The sequence below is a fragment of the Lagenorhynchus albirostris genome, chromosome 12 (assembly GCF_949774975.1).
Source record: "Lagenorhynchus albirostris chromosome 12, mLagAlb1.1, whole genome shotgun sequence".
NCBI classification, from domain to species: domain Eukaryota; kingdom Metazoa; phylum Chordata; class Mammalia; order Artiodactyla; family Delphinidae; genus Lagenorhynchus; species Lagenorhynchus albirostris.
Window position 1 is genome coordinate 16,773,181 of NC_083106.1, and position 15,675 is coordinate 16,788,855.

The 15,675-nt window shown below is 41.0% G+C and overlaps 1 protein-coding gene across 8 annotated transcripts in view; it reads right to left on the reverse strand.

The window, feature by feature from the left end:
* SASH1 (SAM and SH3 domain containing 1) overlaps positions 1 to 15,675 on the reverse strand; it is a 324,331-nt gene that overhangs the window by 45,462 nt on the left and 263,194 nt on the right. For all 8 annotated transcript variants that reach the window (XM_060168292.1, XM_060168298.1, XM_060168294.1 and 5 more), the window contains one exon: positions 15,293 to 15,394. In XM_060168292.1, coding sequence (XP_060024275.1) covers positions 15,293 to 15,394 — 102 coding nt within the window. The remainder of the gene's footprint in view (positions 1 to 15,292; positions 15,395 to 15,675) is intronic.

The following is a 15,675-nucleotide window of genomic DNA, read 5'->3' on the forward strand; positions in this document are numbered from 1 at the left end:
TTCAGAAATATGATTAATGTAAGTCAACTGTGATAAATGGGTAAGAGGAACAAAGAGCTACAGGGATTCAGAAGTGGGTGAAATCACCTCTGGCTGGGGAAACTGAGACGTGCTTCAGTGAGGGGACGGGCACTTGCCATGGCTTTGGGGGCATTTCCGTGTCCCTATGTGAGCCCAGAAGTCCCGTGCTTACATGGCTCCAGCTGACCTTAGATGCCTGCCTATCTGGACGGTCAGAGAAGAGTTCAGCTGCTGCTGCTGCCCTTATAAACAGCATGTGACACCAATCAACAACAGCTTCACGGCCCTCCTCTTCTCCAAGCTTGATTTCATAATCTCTCCAACATGCCTGATCTCCCTCCACTGGTCCAAGAAGTGATGCATTCAAGGTCACTCCCTACCTTGGGGGCAGCTTATTGGCTCCGGCTGGGTACGTTCAAGATCAGCTACCAGGCATCACTGTCCGGCTGTGGCCGGGGCCTCCCGATCACAGCCATCAGGTTAATGTGTGATTCTTTGTGTTTAGAGAAAAATTTGTTTCACTCTTTGAAGAAGTTAGAATTACTTTAAAAAGTGTTTATGAATGCAGTAACTATATCAACTATGAAACACACTGTGGGTTTTTTTCCCTTATTTCACAAAGGAGTCAGGGGAGGACTCATCTGTTTAGTAAGAAATATTTTGCTCATTAGCTGGTGACATCATTGCCCTCTGAAATTAGGAGATTTTTGTCAGCATATGGAAAAAAAGATGAAATTCCACTCTTCTCCCAGAGGTACAGTGTAACACTGAAATAATCTCTCTGGCAGTTTCAAAATTAACTAGTTGTCACCAGATTTGAAGAAGAAGGAGGAGGAGAAGATAATTACATGATACTCATACTTGTAAAAAGTATGTGAGAATTTGAGGTAATGTTACCATCCCTTAGAGGCAAAGGCTTGTCAGCACTTAATTCACTTAAAGAAACTGTTTAAAAAACTAACTACAAAACCAAAGGAACAGCAAAGGGATGCTACATTCCACAAGAAACTCTATTCTTTTTCTTAAAACTCATGAACTCTGAACTGCTTTTAATCACCCCCAAATAATGTTGCTACTTTCCCTATAAGGAACGAGAAAATATAAGACCTCAGGAGTCCTACAGCCACGTCTAGGGAGACTTGAATAACAAGTAAGCACACTTGTCCCAATTCTGCAAGTTTCCACGAAGCAGAGAAAATGCCTTTCCTTCTCCTGAAAGGAGTTGGGGGAGGTGAGAGGTTAAGTGGAGGAAAAAGAACCGACTTCCCCTTCACTCTGTAAAAATCTTTACAGATTTTACGGCTTGAGATTATGTCACCCTGCCCATAGGTCAGAGAACCCCGCTGGTCATATAAAATAGGTGAGTTGAGATAAAAAAGAAGTTAGGGGAAGGTAGTCAACAACTAACTCTACAGGTGCCTCTGTAAAGAGTGGGGGAGTGTTACCCAAAACAAATCTATGGTGTCAGGCACACTAACGACTAAAGCAAAACACCAACCCCCCTCATTCCCAAGTGTATTCGATTCTCACATAGCCCGTGCCATGGAAAAAGGATGATTCAGAACAGGACTGCCAAGTAGGGCAATTACATATGCTTTTGAGGCTCTAGTTTCTGGAGCTGATGGAAGTTTTCATCCCAGAAGCGCTACGTCTCCCAAGAGACTGGGTGGTGTTTGCAAAGTCACATTACTTTTATGGCATGTTAGACTGACTGATTCATGGATCAGGCCCGATGACTTCTTGGACAAGGCCGCCAAACAACCTTGCCTAGGCACATGACGATGGAGGAATACAGAGAACCGATGGAGCCTGCAAGGAACGGAGGGAAGGTGCGGACACCGAGTTCTTCCCTCCAACCCAGACTGACGCTACTGATCAGCATGGGCATCTGTTGAAGACGGAGGCAGATGGGCTGAAGGTACCTCCCAGAGTCACGATCTACGTGTGGCCTCAACACACTTCTCCTTATGTTTGTAGAAGGAATAATAAGCAAATTTACTTCCAAATAGAAGACAGCTTAGCTTGTTTTTGTGTCTCTATAAACACAAAGAATAACACATTAGCCTGATGGCTGTGATCAGAAAGCCCCAGTTGATTCACTGGCTTAGAAAATGAATCAATTAGAGCTAGAAAAATTGTTTGTGGTCATCTAACTGGCAAAACAATCAGGTCATGATGACTGCTGAAAACTAAACCACAGAATATCCTTCCCACAACTAACAAAATGAGCAACAGTGTCCTACAAAATGCAATTACTAAAAACTGGCAAAAATACTCCACCCAGGGCATCCAAACAAAAGTATATAACCTAATATATTAAACTTTAGAACTCCTTGATCAAGCTAAGAAAAAAATTCCTGAAGACCCACAGAAAAGGAAGCAAACTGTGTGGCCTTCTTTATCTTTTTCGGATCTAAGAGCAGCAGAAATTGCTTCAGGAGAGTAATGAGTGAAAAGATGGAAAGTCAATGGTCAGGCTGAGCCTGATTGAAATGAAGCCTCTAGAAATTCACCAGGAATTGGAGGAATAAATTAAAGACAGACTGGCTCTGGTGTACCCATTGCCCCACCCTTAAGCAAGCATCGTGAACAGTGATGCAGCACATTTAACAAACTCTTAGGAGAGAGAAAGCCGAGCCCCGGTATCCCAACAAAGACCACATTCCACCTCAGTTGGGTTTTCCCACTTCCCCAGCTATTACGTTAGGCTACAGCAACAACAAACATGAATGGGTCACAAAATAAAGGAAGGAAAACACTCCACTGTCTGACAGCACGGCAAACAGGTCAAAAAGAAATCTTCATTATATCAGCACAAACAGAAAATGTGACCTGAGTTACCCAAGCATGATCAAAGTGAAAAGAAATGCATGAGAACTACTCAAACAAACTATAACAAGGGGAAAAAAAGAGAGAGAGAGAGAGAGAGAGAGAGAGAGAGAGAAAAGGCATGGACAAACACAATGATTCTATCTTTTGATCCTATCTCTCTATCAGAAGAAAATATAACTCAAGGAACAGGAAGCAATTCCTAACAGTTGCTTCTCTCTATAAAATAATTAAAGAAGAACATGAATTCAATTAAATGAGACCTCAAAGACAAGATGAAAAACACGAATGATATAAATTTTAAAACTGCAATCATATATGGAAGCAACGTAAATGTCCATTGACAGAGGAACAGTTAAAGAAGATGTGGCATATATATAGAGAGAGATAGATAGATGCACACTGTGGAATACTACTCAGCCATAAAAAAGAATGAAATAATGCCATTTGCAGCAACATGGATGGACCTTGAAATTATCATATTAAGTGAAGTAAGTCAGACAGAAAAAGACAAATATCATATGATATCACTTATATGTAGAATCTTAAAAAATGATACAAATGAACTTATTTACAAAACAGAAACGAATCACAGACACAGAAAACAAACTTATTGTTACCAAAGGGGAAAGGGGTGGGGGTGATAAATCAGGAGTTTGGGATTAACAGATACACACTACTAGGTATAAAACAGATAACCAACAAGGACCTACTGTACAGCACAGGGATCTATATTCAATACCTTATAATAAGCTATAAGGGAAAAGAATCTGAAAATGTGTGTGTGTGTGTGTGTGTGTGTGTGTGTGTAACTGAATCACTTTGCTGTACACCTGAAACTAACTGAACATAACTTTATAAATCAACTATACTTCAATTAAAAACAAAAAACAAAACAAATTGCAGTCATAAGGAACCAAACCACCTATTACAGAGCCAATTTATAAATAAGAATGAGCAAAGAAAAGAAGCAATACCGTATTAGTCAAAATATTGATACTGAGAAAAACTTTATTATTTAAAGCCATTTTCTCGTATGACCCAAGTCTGAAGATTCACCCACCTATTCACGTAAGCCATTGGCCTTGCTGCTCCGTCTACCTAACAGGTTTCTCTTCCTCCTCCTGGGGAACCCTTGCTCAGTTTCAGTCACCTTCACTGGCCTTTCCACACTCTCCTCACTGGGGCTTCATGGACTTTCTGTGCGTATTTCACACACTCAGTAGAAATATTCCAATTAAGGCCCCAACCATGCTATCCACTTGTCTGTCTCTTCTTCTCAAATATAAACTCCTGTGTGTAGGGACTGACATATAGTCGGTACTCAGTAATGTCTGCACAATGAATGAGTAAAAGAATGTTCAAGATGGCATTCTTTCACCTACACTCTGGCTCAAAAGCACAGTGCAAGAAGTGTCCTTGTAGGAACTAATTATGCAATGTTATTAGAATTATACTAGTAATAGTACAACCAACCAGGGATGAGAGAGGGTGTGATACAAAGAGGGAAACGAAAAGGGACAGAGCAGAGAATAAAGGGATATTTCTACAGAAATTATTCTGTGAATAATTAGAATTTGAATTAGAATTTGGTTGTGTTAAAATAGTGCTTTCTAGGGCTTCCCTGGTGGCGCAGTGGTTGAGAGTCCGCCTGCCGATGCAGGGGACACGGGTTCGTGCCCCGGTCCGGGAAGATCCCACATGCCGCGGAGCGGCTGGGCCCGTGAGCCATGGCTGCTGAGCCTGCGCGTCCAGAGCCTGTGCTCCGCAACGGGAGAGGCCACAACAGTGAGAGGCCCGCGTACAGAAAAAATATATATATATATATATATTGCTTTCTAGATGAATGTCCTTGATGACTGGTATAGTTCTAAGAGTTCTGATATAGTGACTTACAGTTCACATGGACTCTGAACAAGTGATGGGCAGTCCATGACTTCAGTAAGTTGGCTTAGGCTGGAAGCGGCCCTCAGTCTGGATCTGACCCATGAACCATGATAGGACCTGGGTCTCTCTCCAACCCATCCATTATATAAGATTTGGTACCAGGGCAAATGATTTAATGAGGAATTAACATGTGATGAATCACTATCATTAAACAAGTAATGGAAATCCTCTCTTACCCCAAGCTCCCTAAGGTTCATCCCAAAAGTGAAGTAAGAAATTGGCATTGCAAATCTAAATGCCAATCCTTAACCCATATTATATTACAAATATCTGTATTTAGATATAATCAGCTAGCTAGGGTACGTGTCATAGATCCTGTTTGGTATTTACGTATTAGGTTGGACAAATGAGATTGCTATTTTTAAGGTCAAAAGCTAATATTTCCAGTTCACGTGGTTCGACCTAATAAAAGAAACAACAGGGAAGTCCCTGGCAGTCCAGTGGTTAGGACTCCACGCTCTCTCTGCCGAGGGCCCAGGTTCATTCCCCGGTCAGGGAACTAAGATCTCGCAAGCCACACAGTGCGGCCAAAAAAATTTAAAAAAGAAAGAAAGAAAGATGAAGCTGAGGGTGACAGTAAAATCTTAAAAAAAAAAAAAAAAGAAAAGAAAGAACAGGGGCTTCCCTGGTGGCGCTGTGGTTGGGAGTCCGCCTGCCGATGCAGCGGTCATGGGTTTGTGCCTCTGTCCGGGAGGATCCTGCATGCCGCGGAGCGGTTGGGCCCGTGAGCCGTGGCCACTGGGCCTGCGCGTCCGGAGCCTGTGCTGCGCAACGGGAGAGGCCGCAGCAGTGAGAGGCCCGCATATGCAAAAAAGACAAACAAAAAAACGAAAGAACAGACCAGAATGTGCCCGAAAACTAACTTAAATTTAAAAATGATAACAATAGGTTACATAACCCTCAGATTACATTGTATCTGGGTATTCTGTTGTTATTTACTTTTGTTCACGTGGCCCTTGATGTGTTGAGGAGGGTGTGCAGGCAGCATCCTCAACTCCCTGTGACCATACAAACCAGTGAAGATAGACGTGTACTGATACCTGGCTGGTTTGCCAGGTGCAAAGAGCCAAATTTCCAACTATTTCTGGGCCTGCTGTAAGAGCACCCCCCCAACGTAACAGGCATGGAAGCGCACACCCACATGCTCAATGAGACGGCCTCATTGTCACTGTATGGCCCTAGATAATTTCAATACAATTAGTGTTTATTTTTCCCAAACAGTAATCCTAAGGCCACATATGTTAACTGAAATCATACCAGACCCGTTTCTAAGCCCACAGACACTTACACGTTCTGAAACAGAAAATAAACTGATTATGTGTTTGGTAAAAACATAACCAATTAAACACACGCTATTTACATTAAGCTTGTTCTGACAACTCCAGTCTGTCTGCCGTAATACGCAAAAGCAGAAGCGCTGCTGCCATGTTAATGGCATGTACAAAAATAAAACTTTTGACGGGAACTCCAGTATTTTAAGAATGACAGTTAATGGCGAGGTAGAAGATCGTCACATAAAGCAATAGAGGCTGGCGTTCATTGGGTATTTACTTGGTGCCACTTAATCCTTGCAACACCCATGTGAGGTAGATACACTCGGCCCAAGGTGTTTTTTTTTTTTTTGTGGTACGCGGGCCTCTCACTGTTGCAGCCTCTCCCGTTGCGGAGCACAGGCTCCGGACGCGCAGGCTCAGCGGCCATGGCTCACGGGCCCAGCCGCTCCGCGGCATGTGGGATCTTCCCGGACCAGGGCACGAACCCGTGTCCCCTGCATCGGCAGGCGGACTCTCAACCACTGCGCCACCAGGGAAGCCCTCAGCCCAAGTTTTGAGGCACAAAGAGATGAAACAACTTGCCCTCAGATGCGGAGCTAATAGGTGGCAGAGCTGGGATCTGGACCCAAAGTCTGACTCACATCTGTGAGCTTAAACCAGCCCCCGTCACCGGGCAAACGCCTGGCTTTCCCGAGGCCAGAGCCTCCTTCCTGTCTTTGTTTAAAGATGACGATCTCAAGGGACTCACAGCAAACACACGCCTCAAACTTTGGCCCTTCTCCCAGGGACAAGGCTGGGGAGAGAGGGTGGTGTGGAATAAATGACAAGAAGTCATCTAAGCAGTGGTTCTTGGTCAGCTTATGTCCAGTGAGAGCAAAAGTCGTCTTTCTCACAAGACTTTGTGACACGTTATTTCAGTGGACTGATTTTGTCTCTAGTCTCTCCATAAGCTACAGGTCTAAAGAATCTTTACGGGGCTTCCCTGGTGGCGCAGTGGTTGAGAATCTGCCTGCCAATGCAGGGGACACGGGTTCGAGCCCTGGTCTGGGAAGATCCCACGTGCCGCAGAGCAACTAGGCCTGTGAGCCACAACTACTGAGCCTGTGTGTCTGGAGCTTGTGCCCGGCAACAAAAGAGGCCGCGACAGTGAGAGGCCCGCGCATGTCGATGAAGAGTGGCCCCCGCTTGCCGCAACTAGAGAAAGCCCTCGCACAGAAACGAAGACCCAACACAGCCAAAAATAAATAAATTAATTTATAAAAAAAAGAATCATTACGTCTACTCTTCTAAAGAGAATTTTAATATGTCTCTATTTTACTATCATTTTCATTTCAAAATTACATTTGTTAAAATTAAGAGGAATATTGCTTCCTCTTCCCACCCAGCCAAATAAAAAAGAAATTTGTAGAAGGTGTCTATGAAAGTCTGAATAATCATCTCAAGGCTTCAAGTACACATTAAAAGACCTGAATCAATAAGAGTTATCTTTGCCATAGTTATATTTAGAAAGATTTAGAAAAGTGTTCCTTTTTTTGACACAGTGTAACACAGCATGGCATGAACATGCTAGCCCAAGCAAAGAGGGTAAAAAAGCTCTCTGGCAAATTACCGCTAGGCCATACTTCTGCTCTTTCTCTTGGTCAAATTAGAAGTCAAATGAGTTGGGCTTCCCTGGTGGCGCAGTGGTTGAGAGTCCGCCTGCCAATGCAGGGGACACGGGTTCGAGCCCTAGTCTGGGAAGATCCCACATACCTCAGAGCAGCTGGGCCCGTGAGCCACAACTACTGAGCCTGCGCATCTGGAGCCTGTGCTCCGCAACAGGGGAAGCCGCGACAGTGAGAGGCCCGTGCACCGCGATGAAGAGTGGCCCCCGCTTGCCGCAACTAGAGAAAGCCCTCACACAGAAACGAAGACCCAACGCAGCCAAATAAATAAATAAGTTTTTAAAAAAAGAAGTCAAATGAGTTGAGTAAAGCTCTTCCTCTGTTCAAGAAATAAAGAGTCAAAGCACACATCCAACCATGCTGTATTTAAGCCTAGCTAGTATAAGAATTAAAGCTACAACAAGCAGAACCATTTTCTAGCCACAAATCAAAACGTACCTTGCCAGTGAGAACCCTTTTCAGCTGAAACCTGTATGTTGTTAGGAAAAAAAATCCTTTAGGAAGAGAGATGCAAAGAAAACTTATCAACAAGATTAAAAGCAAACAGTAACTTACATTCAGTAATGTAAGTTATTTTTATGCTTGGAATCTATTCTCTCTTATATTTCCTTATAAAACCAATAATATAAGAGCAGAAAGACAGTAGAAAGAAGGCCAACCATTTACCTAAAGATACCTTTACTGGACTTATAATGTCAACTTTAATACTAAGGTCTATGTGAATCTTCACATAGTTTATGCATCCAATAAATATTTACTCAAAGTCAGCAAAAATATGAAAACCTTATTTTAAAAAAATCGCTGGTACTATCTATAGGTGGAAGACAATTCTGTAAATTCATCATGTATTGTCATTAAAAAAATGACAATGTTGTTTGGGAATCAGATTTCCCCAAACAACAAAGCTAATAATATTGGTTTCTATCTTCCTTTAACACCTTTGCAATATAAAAATAAAACTTCTGATAAATTTTAACTTATAGGCATTGTCTAGAAGTTCACCCTAGTAAAAGAAACCTATTCAAAATAAGAATTATTTTCACTTTATTAATTATATTTAAGAATAGCCAAGTTTTAAAAGATCTGGTTCAACCCAGAGTCCTGGACCCTAAAAAGAGCACCTTGCATTTACAGACGTCTCTTGGATAAGCAGAAGCATCGTTCTGCCCCCGAAAGGAACACCCCATGAGCATGAGCTCTGTTCTCTGACCACATTCTGTATTAAATGATTAAATTGTCCACCTTTTCTTTGGCCGTAATAGAAATTAGGCCATTCGCCCCAAGAACCACTAAAAAAAGTAACTCTGTGGAATGCTCTCCGGGCCTTCAGCACACTATCTTTTAGAAAGTTCTACATTAGACTAAGGCTATAGCAACCTATTCTTCCAAAACAACAGACCTGAATCTTCGGGCTGGAAGACAATGGCTGTAATTGAGGTAGGTGAAATGACTCTGAAAAGCCTCAGTAAAAACCATCTGCTGGTGAGGGCCAAGTTTATGGTTTATAATTTTAGAAAGCCCCCAAAAGATTTAACAGTCTTGCATCATGCCAACAATATGGGGATATTTTAGTTGCAACCTTGAAAGTCCTCAATCAGGGAAACACTTAAAATAGTATTTTGTAAAAAGTGGAAGAAATGACCACCTGATGTTGTGTGTTTGTTACCCCAAATCTGGACACAGTTCAACCACCTGGCTCCCCAGGTTAGTGGCAAAGCTATATTCAGAATTGGAATGAAAGGTTATGCAGAGATGCACATACGGATGTAAGGCATTATTATAACACCACAGTGATAACATAGCACTCTTTGCACAAATATTTCCCAACTCTAAATTTCCCCAAATGTAAAAGTGATCAATTATGAAACGATGACTTGATTTACAAAATAATTCACTTCACAAAACATTTCACCATAGTTGCTTCACCCTGGTAAGGAGCTCCAGATACAGAAACATAATTCCAACTTTTTCTGGAACACAGTTTGTATGAAGTGAAACAATTGAACGCGACCAAACTGGATGTCTGCAATGGACTCTAAGAGCTCTGGTGCTTTACTGTCCTTGTTGTTGCTTTACTATTTCTTTATATATTATATATTTAAAAAAATAATTTGAATAGCATCATAATCAAATAATTTACAATTTGACATTTTTCGGAAAGAGAGTTCAATGCAAGTCTTTCAGGTACAGATCACCAACTCTTACCTACCACTTTTGTAAAAACAAAAACTATGATTTACTAAAATGCATGCCTTGAGTAAAAAAACTTTAAACCCCAGTAAGACAGAGAGCACAATTTCTTTAAACATTTTCTTAATCAGAAGGTAAACTGAACCTCAATGCACAAAGCTGAAAGCTTAAAATGAGAACTCTTACAACCTTTCCCCTGCAGGAGGCGAAGGAAAACAAAAGTTACTAAAATAAAATGAAAAGTATTAAAATAAACGTTCAGATGTTTAACAAGGAATCCAGTTAAGTACTCAACCAGAAATTCTTTTTAAAAACTCTGTTCTCTGCCGTTTTTCTGTTGTGAGTGTTAGATTCCCCTCTGGCAAAGAGAAAGCTATATTTCACTTCCCCTGGTAACTATCTTTAGTACTTTATACTCTTGGAAACTGAGAATGTGAATATGGATTTATTGTGAAGCAACATGCAATTATCGAATGCCAGTTCTGAGGGTGGGGGAAGCCTATGAATCAATGCAAATGAAACCCTAAAGCACGACAGCCATCAATATAGGCATTGAGATCCGGTGACAAAGGCCTTATGATCTCTGCAACTTCCATGGCCTGGGCATTCCCCACTATGGCCAGTGGGCTATTTGCATCTCAGTATAGAAAAGAATCGATAGAAAGCTGAAAAGCCCTGGCCCTCGCACAAAAGATAATCAAAGCACCGAACCCAAGGCAGCTGGAGTAGGACACAGTGGGAATTATCTGAAATTAATTACCCTGCTAGTAGGCAAATGGAGCATCAGTGAGAAGGAATATTTTGGATGGAGTTTCTTGCTGAGTCTCCAGGAAAACATGGGACAGACTAAAGTCAGGGTGAGAAGGGCAAGTGTCACGTACGTCGGGATCCCAATCAAGTACAAGCAAACTTCGGTGCCAACGGTTCATTAGCCTGAAGTAACGAACAGCGTGACTGAACATGGGTGGGGGTTGTCTGCACAAAGGCAGCAAGCAAACTACAGAGCAAACAGCCTTTCTTCAGAAAACTCCACTGCTGACGAGACTGTCTTCACCTACATCATTCAGCAAAAAGACAAGTCATTCTAGAGCCTCTGGGAAATTGTGCCGGAAGTGGAAGGAGCATACCGTACCCCCGGCCCTCCCTCCAACTAGGAAAGGCTGAGTTTATTTTTGAGCCGTCTATGAAGAAACAGTTTGTAAGGAGTTAATCATGTAATCATGTACATGAGTGTGTGTGAGCACGTGTGAGGCTAATTTTAACCTCTGCACTGCAGGGTACACTCCACTGGGGCAGGGCCTCTCTCTCTCCTTCACCTTTGTAACCTGGATACCTAGCGTGAAGCCTAGCACATAGCAAGCGCTCTGCAGAGGCTCCACAGATGCCTCCTAAATGAACAAAGAAAGGCTCAAGAGAACGAATGCCCAACTTTTAAGAGGTACCCATTTCATTCTGTCAGCTGATATCAAGGTGATGGTTGTGGTTTACCCTCTGAAAGGGGTTCAACAAACCAATACTTAGTATAATACTTTCTTAGCAGCTTGTTCAAAATGCCTACAGTACTCTATTTATAGTAACTTTTTCCTAAATGAGATAAGCCTCCCTCCTTACCATCTAAGTATGTGAGGTTCTACTACAGGCCTGTTTCTCTGAATGGATAGTCTTGTAACCTCTCCCTTGACTCAGATGCTATTAATCAGGACAGTAGCCAGTGAGACGGACACTAAAAGATCCACTATGGACAACTGACGCTATGTGTTCTCCCCCCGAGTTGGGTTTGAATCACATCAGTCCTGAGTTATGATATTTATTCTTCATGATTCTTTGGATTCATGATTTACATTTATATTATGTTAGAACTAGGGGATAAGAGACCCCAAAAGGCACAGTGAAAACCATGGACATGGTTCCTTTGATTACTTCATAGTCCCAGGACATGCTGCTGGCTAGCATATGACACATTTATTATTATAAATGGTAACGTCTCAGTCCCCTCCACACAAAAGCAAACCAAGCAGAGCTTTCAAATTAATAATCCTTTGGGTTTTTTGTTTATTTGTTTGTTTATTTTAGCTGCAATGGAATCTGGTGTTTGATTCAGGAAATCAGGGACAAGGAGGGAGTGGGAGGGTTATGTTTACTAATGATATGCCACCATTTGTTACTTAGATGCAAAGAAGTGTAAAGACTGAGTCTATACTCTCAAGACATAAAACATGCTCTTAAAGCAGCCAGGAAGGATGACCATTCAAATGCAAGTTTGTTGACAGAATATTTCTCAAGCAGGCTACACGAGCTGAACGCTGAGTTAGGCACTCACTGGAGACAAAGATAATACAGCTGCCTTTCTTGCTCAAGGAGCTCACAATTTCCATGCAGGTTGAAATATATACAATTAATTCTGATACTCCAGGATAACTGTTAGGTTTCATGTAGCAAGCTAGTTTAACAAAGCACAGAACAGGAAGCTATAAAAATACACTTGAGGATGCTAAAGTTTCAGAGGAGGTGGCAGTTGGACTTCACCTTGAAAGATGCATAGATTTTTCCCTGGAAAAATTTGCAGAAAGACATTTTAGGTAGAGGAAATGCAGAAATTAAAGCAGAGAGTGTGAAATTACAAGGTATGATCAGTAAGGCATTCAGGGTCCAATGCAGATGGAGTGGAGACCTACTGGAGCAAGGGGTGACAGATGCGAGTAGAGAAACTGATTAAGGCCAGATCACAGAGGGTCTTGAGTGTGCCAAGAAGTTTGGAAGTTATCTTGTAAAACTGGAAAACCATCAGGCTTTTCTGAAACACACGAATGTAAGAAGAGAGGTATGTTTTGGAAAGATGACTGGCTGTATGGAACACTGACAAGAGGAAACAAGAGTCTAAAGAAATGGAGGTAGAGTTGCTTTCAGACTTTAAGGAAGAGAGGACCTAACAAACAAAACAACTGCACAGTAGCTACAAACTACTCAAATAAACAAAATCTTGAAAACCAAAAAAAAAAAAAAAAATTGAATAATAGATGAAAAAGGTTAACTCCCTCCACTCTCACTCCATGCAGTTTGATGATAGCACCATGAAATGTCTATCTGAAATTCTGGAATTCTAATTCCTATGATCTTGGTGGAACTCCTAAGAAGCAATGTTTTGGTCACATTAAAATAGTATGAATAATACAAGGCATCAAAACTGGAAAAGAAGAAGAAAAATTGCCTCTATTCACAGGTGACATGGTCTTATATGTAGAAAACGCTAAAGATTTTACACCCACACCCACACCCCCCCCACACATCTGTTAGAGATAATAAAGAAATTCAGCAAAGTTGCAGGATACAAAGTCAACACAGGAAAATCAGTTCCATCTTTATATACTGACAATAAAAAATTCAAAAAGGAAATTAAGTAAACAATTTCATTTTATAATAGCATCAAAAAGAATGAAATACTTAAAATTAAACTTAACCAAGGAGACAAGACTTGTACACTGAAAACTACAAAACAATGCTGAAAGAAATTCAAGAAGACATAAATAAATGGAAAAATAGCTGTGTTCACAGATCGGAAGACTTCATGTTAAGATGACAATACTACCCAAATCAATGTACAGGTCCAATAAAATCCCTATCAAAATCTCATGGCACTTTTCACAGAAATAGAAAAACCCATCCTAAAATTCAAATGGAATCTCAAGGGACCTTAATAGCTAAAACAATCTGAAAAAGAAGAACCAAGTTGGAGGGCTCACACCTCCCAATTTCAAACCTTACTATAAAGCTACCTTAATCAAAACAGTATGATGCCTGCAAAGGAAAGACATATAAACCAAAGAAATAAAATAAGAGAGCCCAGAAATAAACCCTCACATATATGGTCAATTAATTTTCAAAAAGGGTGCTAAGACCATTCAATGGGGGAAAGGACAGTCTTTTCAACAAGTGGTTCTGGGAAAACAAGGTATCCACCCACAAAAGAATGAGGTTGGACCCATATGTTATATTATATACAAACATTAACTTAAAATGGGTGACAGATCTAGACTTAAAAGCTAAAGCTATAAACTCTTAAAAGAAAATATAGGAGAAAATCTTCATGACAATGGATATGGCAATGATTTCTTAGTTATGACACCAAAAATGAATGTAAATTGGACTTCAAAATTAAAAACTTTCCTGCCTCAAAGGACGCTATCAAGAGAGTAAAAAGGCAACTCATAGAATGGGAGAAAATATTTACAAGTCATGTACCTGATACAGGATTAATATCCAGACTCTATAAAGAACTCCTACAACTCAACAACCAGCAGCAAAACAAAAAACCCAATTCAACAATGGGCAAATAACTTGGATAAACACTTCTCTGAGGCATGTATAAAAATGGCCAAGCACATAAAAAGATGCTAAACATCATTAGACACTAGAGAAATCAAATCTAAACCACAGTGATATCATTTTATACCCATTAGGATGACATATCAAAAATGGGAAAACCACAAGTGTCGGTGAGGAAGCAGAGAAACTGGAACTTTCACGCAGCTGTCAGGAATGTAAAATGGTACAGCCACTGTGGAAAACCGTATAGCAGCTCCTCAAAAAGTTAAACATAGAATTACCGTATAATCCAGAAATTCTACTCCTACTATATACGGAAAGGATATGACAGCAAGGATTCAAACAGACACTTGTATACCAATGTTCATAACAGCAATATTCACAATAGCCAAAAGGGAGAAACACCCGAGTGTCTAACAACAGATGAATAATTAAACAAAATGTGGTATATATGTGCAGTAGAATATTGTTCATCCACAAAAAGGAATGAAGTTCTAGTATAGCTGTTATGTGGACGAGTCTTGAAAACATGGTGCTAAGTGAAATAAACCAGACACAGAAGGAAAAATATTGTATGATTTTACTTATATAAAGTACCTGGACTAGTCGAATTCATAGAGACAGGAAGCAAACTGTGGTTGCCAGGAGTTGGGGAAGGTGAGGAGAGAATGGAGAGTTACTGTTTAATGGTTATGGAATATCTGTTTCAGATGATGGAGAAGTTCAGGAAGTGGGTTGTGAAGATGGTTGTACAGCAAAGTGTATGTACTTAATGCCACTGAATTGAACATTTAAAATGCTTATAATGGTAAAATTTAAGTTGTGTCTACTTTACTTCTATTTAAAAAAAAAAAAAAAAAACCAGCATGAATAGCGCTGTCCCAGCTACCAAGTAAAGAAAAGAGTAACACGTCAGAAGAGACACCTCTTTCCAGATCCAGGTGGGAGCTGGTGCCTGCAAAAAGAAGTCTAAAGGCTCAAATTGTGTAGGCTGTCCCTTTTTAGTAGAGGCGGTTAAGATGCTCAAAGAGACAGCAAACTTACATTGCAGTTTGATGAGCCCTCGAATGGTGGGTAAGAACCGTCTGGCCAGTCAGCAGGGTCCAAGGCAGCTGACTGCCGGTGCTGGGCCTCATACTCCTTGAGCTGCAACAAGAGGAAATGGAAGATTGAAATGGAAATGATGGCCAAGGCTGTCTACCAAGCAGCAGAATGAATCCTTTGGGCACCTTCTTCGCACCACTGTCGGTGACTAAGTGCCAGCCAAAGACAAGGGTCACCCAAATGAAAGGAGAAACACGTCCCCCCCCCGCAGGTTTTCATCTAAATCAAACCAAGAGACACAACAGACTCTTTGTGTTCTGTGTTCCAAAAAGAACCTTGATTTTCCTTCTCCAACATCAAAACACCTTTCTCAGTTCAATTAT